General features: G+C 36.6%; 1 protein-coding gene and 1 long non-coding RNA gene across 2 annotated transcripts in view; one reads left to right on the top strand and one right to left on the bottom strand.

Moving 5' to 3' along the window:
• The window catches only part of LOC149449915 (uncharacterized), a 44,887-nt gene extending 34,411 nt beyond the window's left edge, over nt 1–10,476 (top strand). The window contains exon 3 of the long non-coding RNA XR_016315347.1: nt 9,714–10,476. This is a non-coding gene — a long non-coding RNA (uncharacterized LOC149449915). The remainder of the gene's footprint in view (nt 1–9,713) is intronic.
• LOC149449916 (forkhead box protein D5-A-like) lies at nt 6,398–8,338 on the bottom strand. Its single transcript, XM_089692573.1, has one exon. The coding sequence runs from the start codon at nt 7,829–7,831 to the stop codon at nt 6,791–6,793; it is 1,041 nt and encodes a 346-aa protein (XP_089548699.1). The 5' UTR covers nt 7,832–8,338; the 3' UTR covers nt 6,398–6,790.
• Nucleotides 10,477–16,748: the final 6,272 nt, after the last annotated feature.

The following is a 16,748-nucleotide window of genomic DNA, read 5'->3' as shown; positions in this document are numbered from 1 at the left end:
ATCGCCCCTCATGTTAACCCCTTCCTACCCAGTGCCATTAGCACAGTGTCAGTGCTTTTTTTTAGCACTGATCACTGTATTGGTGTCACTGGGGATGTCAGTGGCACCAAGCTAGTTCCCCCCAGTGTTAGAATGTCCGCCGCAATCCCGCTATAAGTCGCTGATTGCCGCCATTACTAGCAAAAATAACTATTTTAAATAAAATTTTACTAGTAAAAATCCCAGTATACAGTATATACCGCCTTTTGTAAATGCTATAACAGCCACGTAAACCAATTAATTTACACATATTGGGATTATTTTTAGCAAAGACATGTCACAGAATACATTTTGGTCTAAATTTATGATGAAATTTGATTTTTTAAATTGTTTTACTGGACATGTTTAATAGCAAAAAGTCAAAAATATTGTTTTTTTTCTCAAAATTGTTGGTCTTTTTTGTTTATAGCGCAAAAAATAAAACTCAGAGGCGATCAAATACCACTCAAAGAAAGCTCCATTTGTGGGAAAAAAAGGACATAAATTTCATTTGGGTACAGCGTTGCATGACTGTGCAATTGTCAGTTAAAATAACGCAGTGCTGTATCACAAAAAATGTCCTGGTCAGGAAGGGGGGTAAATCCTCTGGAGGGAAAGTGGTTAAAGTATGCCTGTTTTAATGCATGAGGTTCACGGAGACTAGTTAGGCAGATCATGGCAAATTCTTTATTTGGAAAAAAGGTTTAACATTTATATGAATGATTTAATTCTTGTATTCATTTTTTAATAAGTTGCCCCTTAAAACAGAGTAGGATCAGGCTCAGGTAACTTGTGTATTCAGGATCAGGGTGCTACTTGGGTTTACATGATGCCCACCCACATGTAATCTGCATCATACAAAACTGGTAAGCACCAAAAGAAAGCATATATGTCATAAATATGGACGCATAACATACAATGGGAAGTAACCCTAAATCCAAATAACATGTTCTCATGGTTTTCAGTGCAAAGTAGAGATGTGCACCATGTAAAAATGTGTTTATTTTTGGATTCGTCTATTAAGTAAATCATTATGTTTCATCATATTTGTTGTTTCAAATTCATTCATATTTTGGGAAAGTTGGCTATATTCATTTTAACGTGTTAATTTGTTATTTTGGGAAATAACATATGTTCTCTGAGTCATCCCTCCTAGTCCAACCCACAAAGAGAAATGGAATGAGCTGATTGGATAATATTGACTGGAGTGCATCCAGTAACAAATAAAATAATATGAATTCCGGATTCATTTGTTATGTTGTGATTCAGAGATTCTGATGGATCCACATCCATCCAACCTAAACACAATAAGTAGGAGTCATCATTTTATTTCACTTCTATACCTTACTGTATTTATTGCAACATGTTTCCATTTCATACGTAGTGCATTTTTTATAATAATGAAAAATTGTACAAAAAGAATCAGCTGATCATCCACGAGTCAAAGACTACTGTGCTGCTCTAGTCTGAATAAAATGAAAGGATCCAAATCACTTTGGATCATTCATTATGTCCTTAGCTTATTTCAGATACTTCAAACTTTACACCCAAACTATTGCATCATATCCTATGAATGAAATGAATGGATATGAATGAATTTGTGTTTTCCTTATAATTTATTTCAGATTCTTTGAAATTCGTTACGATTATGATTCGGATACATCAGAATCTCGATTCATAATGAAACGAATTGCATGTATTTAGCACAAAGTTTTTCTTACTGTCGAAACACCAGAAAAATATACGAAATTTAAAGGGTAACATAACATTGTCAGTATATCAATACAGAATTATCATGTAGCAATTAATATTATATTAATTATATTAATTCATTAATAATAAATTAATATTTTCTTCAATATTTATTAAGGAATGTCTGCTATTATAGGCCCTGTTTTATTCTTAGTGCAGTTGAAGAGCTGCTTTGTTTGTATATAAGTAATGTAAAAAGACGCACACAATTGGTTTCACCACATAACTGTGACAGTTGTTCCCCTCCTTACACTAAACGTGGGAATGTAACACATAGGGCAAATGTACACATTGCACAAATCTGATAAGGATCCAAAAGGTGTCAATGTGGTCTTAAAGAAGCTCTAATGCTTTTTTAATGTAATTAGCTCAGCACAAGACAAGGATTCATTTAACCCCTGTCATGATTAGAGAATAATTATTCTATAAGCCATTGCATATTATTTATGAAATTGGAAGCCTATGAGCCAGGGTTATGATTTTTCTGGACTTCCCACTGGCGGGGGGGGCATTTATTACTACCACTGCCCATGGATATAAGGACATTTTATACTTCCACCGATCATGGATGTTGGGGCATTGTTAACTCCCATTGACCACTGATACAGGCATTCCCACTGACTTAGGGGAATTTTTTACTCCTTTAACCACTAATGCATGGTCATTTTTATATTCCCGTGGACCACCACGTACGGGCATTTATGACTTCCATGGATGCAGGAGCATTTATTTAACACTGACCACTAAGGCCTGCCATAGACGGATCGAAAGCAACCCAGTTCAGTAGGAACCGGCTGAATTTCGATCCATCTATGGGCAGGCTGTTTGTACTGAAGTTGATGTATAAATAGGTGCTGGATTTTAAACCACAGCCATTTGGCTGAAGCAAAATCTATATATCCTATGCATTTGCTGGAAATTGACAGTCCAAGAATATGTGTTTTTAAATGAATTTTTGTTAATACTTTGCAATAAAAGATTTATGTAGTGTGCATACTGCTAGCAGTGTCTTCATTTTAAGGACTATTACACACACATAAAGATAAAAAATATATTTGGGCAGCACAGTGGCTAAATGGTTAGCACTTCCACCTGGCAGTACTAGGGTTGTTGGTTCAAATCTCAACCATGGCACCACCTGCTTTGAGTTTGCATGTTCTCCCTGTGCCTGCATGGGTTTCCTCCGGGTACTCTAGTTTCCTCCTACACTCCAAAGACATGCTGGTAGGTAAATTGGCCGTAGTATGTGTATGTATGAATGGGGACCTTAGATTGTATGCCCCTTGAGGGTTAGGGACTGATGTGAATGTACAATATATATGTAAAGAACTGTGTAAATTGATGGCGCTATAGAAGTACCAATAATAATATTTTTTTTTGGTATAGAGACAGGTTAATGTTAGAATAAAGCAGGTCCATAGAAGTCACAATAAACAGATGTTTAAATAAATAGTAGTGCTTATTTAAAACTGACTAGGTCCATTATACCTTCTATATACTTTTCCTCTTATTATTATTACAGGTACTTATATAGCGCTGTTAATTTAAAAAACTCTTTACATATACAGTATATATTGTACATTCACATCAGTCCCTAACCCTCAAGGAGCTTACAATCTAAGGTCCCTAACTCACATTCATACATACACATACTAGGGCCAAATTAGACAGGAGCCAATTAACCTACCAACATGTCTGTGTAGTGAGGGAGGAAAGCAGAGTACCTGGAGGAAACCTACACAGGATTATCTTTCAATTTTTTTTTTATTTTAGAATCCAGTCTAGTGACTTTAGTTGTATCCATGCAACAACTTCACCAAAGCTATATTCCCTTTACATAAAACCCCACCTTTAACTGAATCCCCAATTTCCACCCTAAACTACATAATATATTTATACATGTCAATAAAGATCTAAAATTTTTGGGTTGTTCAGAATTTTCTTTAGTACAAACTTGAAAGTCACATCTAAAACCTTTGTTTCATGTTTTTATTAAAAGAGGCTATTTATTTTGGGGAGAGGCTGATGTTGCTTGTGCCCCAGATAAAGACATAGACATGATAGTGTTTTCACACACACACACACACACACACACACACACACACAACACTGCCAGAAGTGCCTACATTTAATTCTTGTGAAAATTAATATGCTTGTAACTTGAAAAGTGCAGAATATTTTCAAGAAAAAAAGGGCAATTCTAAAAGTGTTATTAGGGATCTACAGTTTCAAGCAGGGGCGGACTGACCATTCGAGTACTTGGGCACTGCCCGAGGGCCCAGGGTCAGTAGGGGGCCCCATGAAATGCCCCTGGTACCTTTTTATAGGCTTTTTTGGGTGTGCTTTGAGTGTGAGCAAGGACACATGGGCCCCATGATCCCCTATTGCCTGGGTGCCCCATGAGTTGTCAGTCCACCCCTGGTTTCAAGGCATAAAATTAAAAATGTTAGGCCTGCTAACGGTCTTTTAAACAGCAAACTTGCTGCATTGATCAATGGCACTCTGCTACCGTTATGAAGAATCTATATAAAGCAGTTAGCAAAAAGTAATGTAAAGTATCTTTCCCTTCTGGTAATGTATTATTAGAGACCCTGGTCTTGACAGTAATAAAGTTCAGTAATAAAACATTCAGTAAAAGCTTGGAAACATGTAGCACTCATTCTATTCCTTACTATAGTAGAGGCATCCAAGGGATGTGAGTGTGCAAGGGCTGCTGGTGTATCATATCCACTGACTGTTCTTGTGCGGGTAAGTTCAGTTCACTATTTTCCAAGAAGATAACAAATCAGTATTTTAGTATAAGTTTGCTTACCTGTCCATCCTGGTGTGTAGCATTAACGCACGTTATATCATGCATTTACATGTATTTCAGCGTCGCAATAGAATTGATAGAAAAAAAAAAGTACCTGCACTTTTTTTTCTAATGTAGCATATCACAATGACTAGTAATGCATCAGTGTTGAGGTGTACTGCGACACAGCTGTGTTTTGGTGGTGCATTGAATTGATATCTGAATGGCAACTCAATGCATAAACATATATAAGGTGCTTTTCCAAAATTCATAGGTGTAAAACCAGAAGGCTATACAGATTTCAAAACTTTTATTAAGTCAAACAGAAAGGAAAAATGAAAATGTTCTCCGGCATAGTGAGTCTGGGTAGCATTTCAAATATTTGCATTTTAAGTAAAGAGTAACACATTACAGGTAGTGATACCAGTACCAAAGGCAGATATCAAGTACTGTTTAACATAGTGCCAGGTAACATTATTAATAATATGCTATGATTAATACTGCTATTTTTAGTTGAGATAAAAAAATATTTTCCTATGGTTCTATTTTTATGAATGAAAAATTCGTATTTTCTCTTCTATATAGTTCTTCAGAAGCAATTAAAATACTTCTTTGCTAAAGGAGTACATTTTACCCAGTCTCTGGCTCCCAGGTGATTGATGGGATACATCCAGGGGTGGACTGACCATTTGGAAACTCAGGCACTGCCCGAGGGCCCGGGGTCAGTAGGGGGCCCCATGAGGTGCCCCTGGTACCTTTTTCATAGGCTTTTTGAGTTTGGGCAACGACACAGGGGCCCCATGATCCCCTATTGCCAGGGGGCCACATGAGTTGTCAGTCCACCCCTGGATACATCTATATTTTATATGAGGGACATAGTAATATATCAGCAAAATCTGATGCAGCTCTACATAGAAACCAATCAGATTCCACATTTTACCAAATATCCCCCCCCCTCAAAACCCCCCTCCTCCATACCCCTAACCCCCCCCCCCCCCCTCGTGCTACTTACAGTGAAGTGACAGTGACCTGCAGATTTCATTGTGATTTGCAAGACATTTGACAAAGATGTCTATGCAAATCGCAACAAAAGTAGTCCATGTACTACTTTAGAAATCGGTGCGGATCCGACCAAATCGGAACAGTACCGATATGATTGCTGTAATTACAGACAATAGGGTGTGACTTGGCATATGATTTGCAAGTAGCCTGGCATGCAAATCGCATGCCAAATCGCACCCGATATGACCGGGGGCTCATTGTCAAAGCTTAATTTAAACAGCTAAAGTTAGAAGCTGATTGCCTACCATGCAAAGCTGCACCAGATTCTGAGTGCTCAAGTTTAAGTAACCCCCCCCCCCCCAATATCAGAGCAATTTTTTTTTGTAAAAGTGAATCTACAGTGAATCACCAGTTCAGCAATAACCAGATATTACCAGATTTCCTATATAAATATAATTAACTCTAGTAAGTTTTGTTTGCAATGTGGAGTATCAAATTATAAATACTAATGTTAAGTACCTGGTCTTAGATACACCGCATTTTCCTGCTACGCATTGCACTGAAAACTCTCCTGACTCTGGTCATCGCTCTAAACTTTCTAATACAACTATTATTATTATACAGCATCAACAGTTTGCAAACAACATGACTACTATAGGCCTGTACTCTTGTAATGCAAAGCATATTTATAAAACGGAAAGTAAACTATTATATAATGTTTCTATTTCATCCAAAAAAAGAATACAAGCATTATTTTAAAATAAAAAAAGGACAAAATGAAATCACCCCTTTTTAATACTATTAAAAAGTTTTATTGTATGGACTTACCACACATGTTATTATTCTCTGACAATAAATATTTTATAACTATTTACATCTCCATAAGCAATGAAACATCAAGGAAAACATAACAGCCATGCAAACTTTTAAATACAACACTCTACCCACAGAGAGTCAAAAAACAAACAAACAAAAATAAAAAACACACAGGAATTACGAATTTCCATCCTTCCTCACCAACTGTGTATTACTGATACTAAGTCCTGATCATAGCAATGCAGTGACAACAATGCGGGATTTTATATAGTCCAGTTCATTATTTAAGACATTTCTCTAGATCAGACATTGGGGTCCATTAAATACAAGGAAAAAGCAGCACAGTAAGCGTGATTGCTCAGGTTTAGTTGCTGTTAATTCGAGGACAGGATATATATATATATACACACATTACAAGCTAGCAGGGAACCTCATATGGCAGTACTGACGGGCTCCATAGGATGATACCAGAGGTCCAGCATTTATGTTAAGTATAGCTGGCAGCATGGAAGCTGACCTTTGCTGAAAATGATTATAGTTCCAGGACTGCTGGAGGTCTGGAACAGAAATTTCTGGCTCCTTGGTTTTCTTCATAATGCTCTCTATGCTGAAGGAGCATTTGTTTGGAGAGTGTTGGTTGCCCAAAGCATGAGGTTTGAGCTGTATATTTAGTCCTTGCATGTTGCTAGGGAGTTTCCCATGAGGCATATCCTGGTAAGGGATCTGTTGGTGTGCAGGGATCACTAGTCTTTCAGTTATGGGCAATGGCGTTAGGACATGGGGATGAACATACGTCTGTGGGTGAAGGGCCCTGAACGGTCTGTAGTAATGAAAGGGAGGGTAGATCATCAAGCTATCTTTGATGAATTCGTTGTGGTGTCTTTTAAAGCGTTTCCTCCTCCTGAGGAAACTTCCATTATCAAACATGTCTTCTGAAGCTGGGTCCAGGGTCCAGTAGTTTCCCTTGCCTGGGTTGCCTGGTTCCCTGGGGATCTTGATAAAGCAGTCATTGAGGGATAGGTTGTGCCTAATGGAGTTTTGCCAGGCTGGAAATTTGTCCTTATAATAAGGGAATTTATTGCTGATGAAGTCACAGATTCCGCTGAGGGTCAGTTTTTTGTGAGGACTCTGTAGAATAGCCATGGTGATCAAAGCGATGTATGAATATGGAGGTTTCACCAAAGTCCTTTTTGATTTACCTCCAGTGTTCATGGTCTGTTCTGTAGACCCACTCTCGCTCTCTCCAGATGAGTCACTCTCTGAATCCCCACAGCTGGATTTGGTGGGAGACATCTCCTCAGTGTCCATGTCTGAAGATTTGGGGTGAAGGCAGAAATGTTTCTGGAAGTCACAACTGTCATCATCTCCTAGAATGTCAATTTCATCTTCCTCATCTGAAATCCTTGAGAAGAACTGTTCCTCTGAGTTATTGGTCTGTTGGAAGAAGCTCATGGCCACAGGTGACGGTCCAAAACAGTTATGGGGAACTGTCTCGATGATAATTCCTATGTTGTCTTGTGGCTGACCAGTATCTCTGAAGGAATGCCTTCACTGCCTCCTCTTATAAGCAGAGCTGAACTGAATGCCTGGACACTGGTCTCTTCCCTGAAGACACCCAGCTCTGTCAGGCAGTCATCTGCAATTGAATTGGAGATAATCTTCCAGATAAGCTTTTATGAGAGGGTCCTGCACCTGGGAAGGAGGGGCTAGGTCAACAAGAGTGGTGGTCCTGAGGATGGGAATTAACACTTGCTGTGCACATCAATAGACTCTAGTAACTTTCATTATTTACAACACATGCAATGGTTTGTTAAGCTCACTATTGTGGATCAATGTTTGTCCAGGCTGTTTACACTTTTTGTGGCTAAAGAACTGAGCTTTTAATGATTTTCTATGCATTCATTTTATCCTCTTCATTGAAAAGCTTTGCAATTGTGAGAAATTAGGTACGCATCAGCAGATATACAATACACTTATGTCATAATCCAGCTATATGCATTATTTCTACTTAATTCAGACATTTATTAAAGTTTAAAAAATCCACATTGTAATGATTGTATTTAATACACACACCACATTTTTCACATATTGAACAACTGCATGCATTACACATGCATGATAGATAGATAGATAGATAGATAGATAGATAAAAAGACAGATAGCTTGCTGTCTCATATCTGACTAGCATATATACAGTAAATCAAATTCTCTCTTTCTTTATAATAACTTGGTGCTGTACTGATGATAGTGGAAGTTACCTACACAATTTGTGACCTTTGTTACTAATTTCCCTGAAGAATGTTCTATTAATGGAAGGGCAAACACTTTTGTCTATAATTTTATAGACTTTTTTTCATTGTAACAGATCTATGTCATATCAAGATTCATGTTTAAATTGCATACTAATACATTCTATTAGTGGAAAAAATTGTTCTAAACGATAAAAATATATTTTATATCTGTTGTCATATTTGTTTCTCTCTGTTATGTATACTACTTTTTTACCTTTTAAAAAATAACTGATGAAACATTAGCCTGGTTAGCTATAGCTGTAACTACAGTATATTTGCACGATTCTAAGTGCAATAACAACAACAATAATAATAATAATAATCATAATAAAATGCTGATTGCTATGCCATGAAACAATATGTTCATTTTATTTATGTAACACAAAATACATAAACATTAGACAGAAAATACAAATATACATTAATTAGCACTATATACGGTATAATACATATATATGTGTGTGAATATATAAAAAATATATTTTTATTATATATATATATACACCCTACTTGATTTTAAACACATTTTTTACAAATTTTACTTTCAGTCTAAAGAGATAATAATAATTATAATTTTCATTACTATTATTGTTAGTAGTAATATTAGTGGTAGTAGTAGTAGTTATGAACTGCAACTTATTTTCTGTAAGTTATGTTGGAGTGTATGTTTTTTGTATGTTAGTGAATAAAACAGTTATTTTGCATGTGAAGTGTCCAGACCATGCCTGCTATTAAAATGATGTGTGCTTGTAAAGTTCTCAAGTCTTGCAGGTGGTTTTGGCCATGGAAATGATGGAGTGCATTAAAGGATCTGCAATGTGAAAGAAAAACATGCAACAGAGAACATTAGTCACAAAGTTCTGCATATGAAGACAGAGGAGGAAATGATTCCACAAGTAGGGTTTACTGATCACCACAGGAGGGCTTTCATGAGCAGATAGCTATGACAACTAAAAAGAGCTTCAGTCCTCTACTGGTCAAGCTGTATGGGGATCACATTGCTCTTAGCTATAGCCTATCTTTGTGTTCTTTTTTTTTTTTAGGATCCAGAAAACAGCTATAGCTAGACCGTATATAGCTAAAGTGGCACCTTCTGGGGACTGACCCATCTCACATCCATGGAGGAATAAAATAACCCCAACTGGTCTGTTGGAAGAAAGCCATGAGTTGGGATGGATGGCTGCAACAGTTATGATAAACTGGATGGTGATGTACATGTTATTTTGTGGCTGGACTGGAATCTCTGAAGGAGTTCCTTCACCCCCTCCTCTCATAGACAAAGCAGCACTGAATGCCTGGACACTCTTCATTGAAGACACTCAGCGCTGTCAGGTAGTCATTTGCAATTCAACTAAAGACTAAAGATAAATAACAGAAAGATTAATTGACCTATCAATGGATGATAGATAGATAGATAGATAGATAGATAGATAGATAGATAGATAGATAGATAGATAGATAGATAGATAAATAAATAAATAGTGAGTGCTTGCGCTTGTGTGTTACATGTAACTAGTATATCTGTGTCAATCATTTAATCCTCACTATCTTTATAATACTTTAGTGATGAGCTGATGATGATGTGTTAGAGTTTTCTACACAATTTGTGACCTTTTGATTTCACTAAATACCCTGAAAAATGTTATATTACTGAAAGGCAAACCAATGTCTCTAGAATTGTCTCTTTTTTCATGTTTTCATTTTACAGATATAAGATCCATTTGATATCAAATTATCTGTTTCAACTGCAGTTTATATTATTGTATAAAATTGTTCGAAACTTTACAAATAAACTATACATTTGTCATTGCATTTGTTCTTCCTTGTTATGTATGTACTCTTTCTGAGCTTAAAAAAGAAAAAAACTACTGATTAGACATTAGCATGGGAAGCTGTAAAAATATGTGTGCATAAATGATTCAAAGTGCGATATAAACAACAATGACAACAACTCACAGCAATAATATTAATAAACATTTTTTTAAATAAACAAATGTTGATAGGTAAAGAATTTAATGAAAAAAATGTTCAGTACTTTTTTGTAACCATAAAATTAATTGAAGACAGAAAAACCCACTCATTTACACACACACATACACTTATTGCTAAAGAATGTCATGATTAATTGTTCAGTATGTTTTTATTACTAATTGTATTCAGTTTACACAGAATTTTTACTTTTTTACTTTAGTCTAAGGTTTAGTATATAGCAGCAATGAGCTATCTGTAGCCTGACTTTGTAGCCCTGCTTTGAGTAAAGCTGATGTTTTCAGTGTGCAAAGACTACAAGTTAGGTTGGAGTGTATGTGTAATTGCTCTGGATATGAATGGAACAGCTACTTTGCATGTGAAGTGTCCAGACCACGCCTGCTATTAAAATGGTGAATGTTTGTAAAGTTCTAAAGTCTTGCAGGTGGTTTTGGCCATGGAAATGATGGAATGAATGAAAGGGGCTGCAATGTAAAAAAAAGCCTGCAATAAGAGAACATTAACCACTGAGCTCTGCATATGAAGACAGAGAAGGAAATGGCTCAGCAGCTAAGGTTTACTGATCACAACAAGGGGGCTTTCATGAGCAAATAGCTATAACAACTGAAAAGAACTACATTCCTGTACCAGTCAATCTGCATGGGACACACACCTTTCTCATTTAGATCGGATCTCTATTTTAGAACCCAGAGAACTATGATACTATAAAAGACATAACAAAAATACTGTATATCGGTTACAAATTAAATGATAAACTAAAATACATGTGAGTAAAAGTGAATCTGCCTTTTCATTGGCTATTAACCCCTTTTGATGCTGAATCCATACTTTTTTTTTCATACACTTGCAGAAATGTGCATTTTTGTATTTAAAAATTTCCTTAAAACCCCTTAAACAATAAATGTTTTCAGTAAAAACCTGTAAAAAAAAAAGCTGGTACTTGCAATTTTTATGCTGCACAATATTTTTGGAAATACTTACGAAACCTATATTTTTAGTAAAAAATAAATTAAAATAAATGTTAATGCACAGAACACAGTATTTTTTTTTTTAGAATATGAAAGATTAAACCATATAAATAGTAAATAGATACCAAATATGTCAACATTTCATATATGATATACAGTGCTATATTAAGCCCTGAGTTTACCCCTAAAACCTGAATAATTTCACATCTGGGGACTTATATTTATATAAGAATTGAGACACTTCAGACATAAATTGAAGGTATGTATTAGGGATAGATTGCAGGATTATTATAGCAATGTATATCATATATGAAATCTTAGTATATCTTATTTATTTATGTATATATTTGATAGAATGCATATTTTCTTTATACCAAATATGCTAAACCTCAAAACTTGCTTCGCCTGTAAAATTGCAAGAAAATGCCATATCCAAAATTATCCAGTAGCAATACATCCAAAACCTTTACATCTTATTCACTTAGGGAGTTATTTACTGTGCAGCACAGTGGCGTAATGGTTAGCACTTCCACCTGGCAGTACTAGGGTCATTGATTGAAATCCCAACCATGGCACCACCTGCCTGGAGTTTTCATGTTCTCCCTGTGCTTGTGTGGGTTTCCTCCAGGTGCTCTGGTTTCCTCCCACACTCCAAAGACATGCTGGTAGGTTAATTGGCATACTAAGTTGCCCTAGTATGTATTAGATTGTACACCCCTTGAGGGTTAGGGACTGATTGATGTGAATGTATGATATATGTATGTAACACACTGTGTAAATTGACAGCGCTATATAAGTACGTATAATAATTAAATAAAACTGCAGAGTGAAAAATCTGGTTCAATTCTGCATAGAAACAAATCAGCTACCAGGTTTAATTGAACAAGCTAAAGTTAGAACCTGATTGGCTGCCATGCACAGCTGCACCAGACTCTGAGTACTCCAATTTTAGCAAATCTCCCCCATAGTGTCAACCATAAATGATAGCCCTAGGTTTATTCCTCTGTCCCTGTCGTGCACAGCAATACCCTGTATGTGTTAAGATTTTTTTTTTAATGCATGTGTTCTAAGTGCACATATAATTACATGTGCAGAGTGTGGTCCTTTAGTTATTATTTTCATGTAATTTGTTACATTATATTATTTTCAAACAATTTTTTGGCTTATCTTTCTTACTTTCACAAATGGGATGACAAGTTATAGTATTGTGCAGTGATACGTTCTCTTTATGAATACAATAAATCCCTGATGCCTTCCCTACATTGCTCAACAAAAAAAAAAAAAGAATAAAGAGTTAGGTAGAGGACAGTCACTACTGGTACCTGTAGAATTGAGCAGGTAGCTTTATAGATTTTTTCCCATATTTTTCCCTTTTTCCAGAACATGACATATTGCCAGCCATGATATAATTGTGGGGACAACCCCTCCCACATAAACATATATTTTCATTGCTGTCTGTATGCCCACTGGGTATATTCGCCATCTCCATTTATCCTGGTGACCATTTCGCCAGAGGCTAAAGGCAAAGGAAAATGTCAAATTTAGAATTGTTACTGGGTCAAGAATAGAGGGGAAGTCTTCCAATATGGACACCTGTTCCATTGCCAACTGTCTAAGAAATAATTTCCCTACTTTGGGGAGATTTCTAGTTGCTTCCTTTTCTGTATTGAAACAGAATCAAAGGAGAAATCTTCCCAATGGGACAGTAAAAAAATAGTGTTTTAACCATATCCTACTCTATCCAAAACAGAAAAAAAGTTTGGGCTTTGCATAAAATTCTATACAGTAATGCTAATATATACTGTACTTGGTAGACCATCAGATATTATGATTCAGTGGAAAAATTTCCCAAGTACACTTGAGACTTATGTATTTACCAAAAAAAGTGAAAAAGTGCTTGGACATGCTCGGACCAAACAGATGAATGAATCAGTTCATCAAATCATATCACATGCCGTATTTTCATTACAATGCGTTTGTGTTCATTTTTACAAATTAAAATTTATTGTATGGATCAGCTTAATTTAACACATGTACATTTATTAATTTTATCAGTGTTGCGCATGTAAAAGCCAAACCAAGAAGTAAGGGTAAATCTTACAATGAAGGCACCCATTATAGTGACAATTGTCTGAAAAGGGCAATTGTATTAAATGTGGAGAGAATTTATCTCTGGGACTAGTAGTCAAGGTAAATGTCCCAAAGGGGACAGAGAAAGAAGAAATAAGGGTGTTAACCCTTTTCTTCTCTATCAAAAATGAAAAAAAAAAAAGTTTGGGCTATACATACATTTTAAAAATGATTGCACTATTAGAGAATGTGTGGTCAAATATAGGAAACTTGCTTATTTCAAATACTTTATTTCAATCAGACCAAGGACAAGTTTATAAAACATGTTTTTACCAAATCCTGATTGTTTGATTTATATATTAAAGTGCCTTCTGCCCTGAAGCTTCATGTGCATTGGTGTGTTATGGTGCTATTCATTTGGAATGGCACGCCAGTACACTAAGGCAACACAAATTGTTTTGGGGAAAAAAAGGTCTCTCCACTTTTTGCCATATTAGGGCATTGGCAGTTATTTCATTTCAGTGGATGTAATGCATGTTTATGCAAAAATGCAAAATGGCCTAAAATGTTTTTAAATGCAGACATTACCTAAATTTGCACATTTAAGCACAAACACATGCACACAATAAGTGTACATTTAGTAAACAGTTTTTAGTGAGCACTGTGCACACAAATACTACATAAAGCATTGTTGTCCTCTAGATGTGTTTTCTTTGGAAAAAGCTTTGTTTTCCTTTTAAATGATAATGTAGCCCACAGAGAGGCAAGGAACAGAGCACACAGTGCTTTCAAAGGAAAGTTCACTTCCCAGGATCCCTTGGCACATCCCCCTTCCTGTAGTGTCAAGGTGCAACCCCATAGTGTTATGAAACCTCATGGGTCCTTCCTGCAAACTTTCCATAAGAAAGGCTACTGTCACACAGGTACCAGTGTTGCAAGGGTGCGGGTGCTAATCTGTGAAATGTCACATTGATGATGAGAACATTAGCCCCAGCTTGTGACTTTTTTCACTGGTAGGCTGAAAGTTGCATTTGTTTGTAGTCTATTAGCTGCTACTTATTCTGTGCAGGGGGCTTCCATTTTTGTAGGCATAGGATTTCTGGTGAAAGTGAAATCAATAAAAGATATGAAAAATATGCACAAGAATACTATTATTAATAACAAACAGGGGTGGACTGACCATTTGGAAACTCGGGCACTGCCCGGGGGCCCGGGGTCAGTAGGGGGCCCCATGAGATGCCCCTGGTACCTTTTTCATAGGCTTTTTTGAGTTTGGGCAAGGACACAGGGGCCCCATGATCCCCTATTGCCCGGGGGCCCCATGAGTTGTCAGTCCGCCCCTGATAACAAAATAATCAAATAATGAGATTTCCCAATACTTTTTTAGCGAATTTCTACCCATGGTTGCGGTAATGTGTGTGTTACTGCAATGCACCATATATTTACTTTCAATTGCACCCTAAGCACAAAATTGTGTTTAGATTTGGATAGAGTGGAGAGGGCTTAGATTCAGATTTTTATTACTGTTCCCATAGGTCTGCTAGCAGATAGCTTTTCCATTATGGTCTGTGGAGAAAAGTTCACATACAGTATACTCCTTTCTGTATGGTCATAGCTTCTGGCCCAGGTTGCCCCCTAATCTGAGATCTATAGTTGGGGATATACATACATTTATTAAAGAAACTGTCCACCCAAAGCTACTATTTAATTTTTTGGCATATTATATTTAAAAAAATCTAACATGGACTCTATTGATGAAACATCTGTGATTGAGTTTCTGGGACTGCATGCCTGCTGTATCCCTAAGGCCTTTTTTACAAATGCGTAGCCAAGAGTACATCCATGCAAAGGCCATGTTTGCCAGTACGGGGATGTACAGATGTTCCATGCATCCCCATACAGACAGTCCCATTCATGTCAATTGGGACGTAGCTGCTGCTCCCAATTTGACAGCTATGTGGGTGCAGGTGTGTGCCTATGCGCATTCACCTGCACATGTACGGATGTCCAAGTGGGAGCAGCCTCTGTATTCATTCAGCCACTGTGTGCCAATTAACATGAATGGCATGGCATTGACATAGGGATGCACATGGCACCTACGCATCTCCATGCTGGGAAACACCGCACTCACATTGGTGTATGCTTACGTATAACTGTGTGAACGAGGCCTCATGAGGGGGTTCTTCTATCCCTGTTGGACATGTTATTTATTTATATTATAAACTGCTTTGGATGTACTAGAATATGCAAAGCTGGGCTGGAACACTCAAATCTCATAAACAGGAGGAAATAAAGCAGAGAATTGAGAATATATTGAGGTAAACTCGTGTGCTGCTATATGTGATCTATGCTAAAATAAAATAAAATTAAATAAAAAAAATAAAATAATAAAAAAAATATATATATATTTTACAAATATATACATGTGTTTACCTTTTTGATTCCTCTTTTCCTTTTTTTTTTTCTCATGTTTGCCACAAGGAGTGGTTTTACTGATTCACTTTGATTTTTATCCCCTAGTGGGATCACTATTATTTCTTTCAACCTGCTTATCCAGGGCATGTAAAGTTTACATGCGTTTATGTCACTTTATTTATTCACTGGTGTTGCCGTTCAGGAGTTCATTCGGCATCACAGCATTCAATATATGTGTATAATTATTGTGTATGTATGTGTGGAGTATTTTGTTTATGTACTCACTTAGTAGAGGTGGTGTAGAGGTATATTTTGGGGTATATGTCATATTTTGATTTAATTGATTTATAAGGGGATATTGTTTACCCATTCACTGAATATCACATATTGGGGTTCACATATAGTTTATTAGCGCAGCACCACAATTTACAACCTCTGGAAGGTTCTATCGTTGTCCAGTGTAATGAGGAGGTGATAGAGCCACAACTGTAGAGTCAGCCAGCTGACCTGCAACAACCCAACCTTAATCACATGACCCACACAGCTACCATGAGTCACACAATGATTTTGCCTATAATACAGTACACTATTCTAGTAGAACACTAGAAGGTGCTACACTGTGATAGCTATGATTGG

The sequence above is a fragment of the Staurois parvus genome, unplaced genomic scaffold, assembly GCF_062004578.1.
Source record: "Staurois parvus isolate SC_StPar_1 unplaced genomic scaffold, SC_StPar_1.0 ptg000596l, whole genome shotgun sequence".
Classification (NCBI taxonomy): domain Eukaryota; kingdom Metazoa; phylum Chordata; class Amphibia; order Anura; family Ranidae; genus Staurois; species Staurois parvus.
The sequence above is the reverse complement of the archived record's forward strand: the minus strand, read 5'-3'. Positions and strand labels throughout refer to the sequence as shown.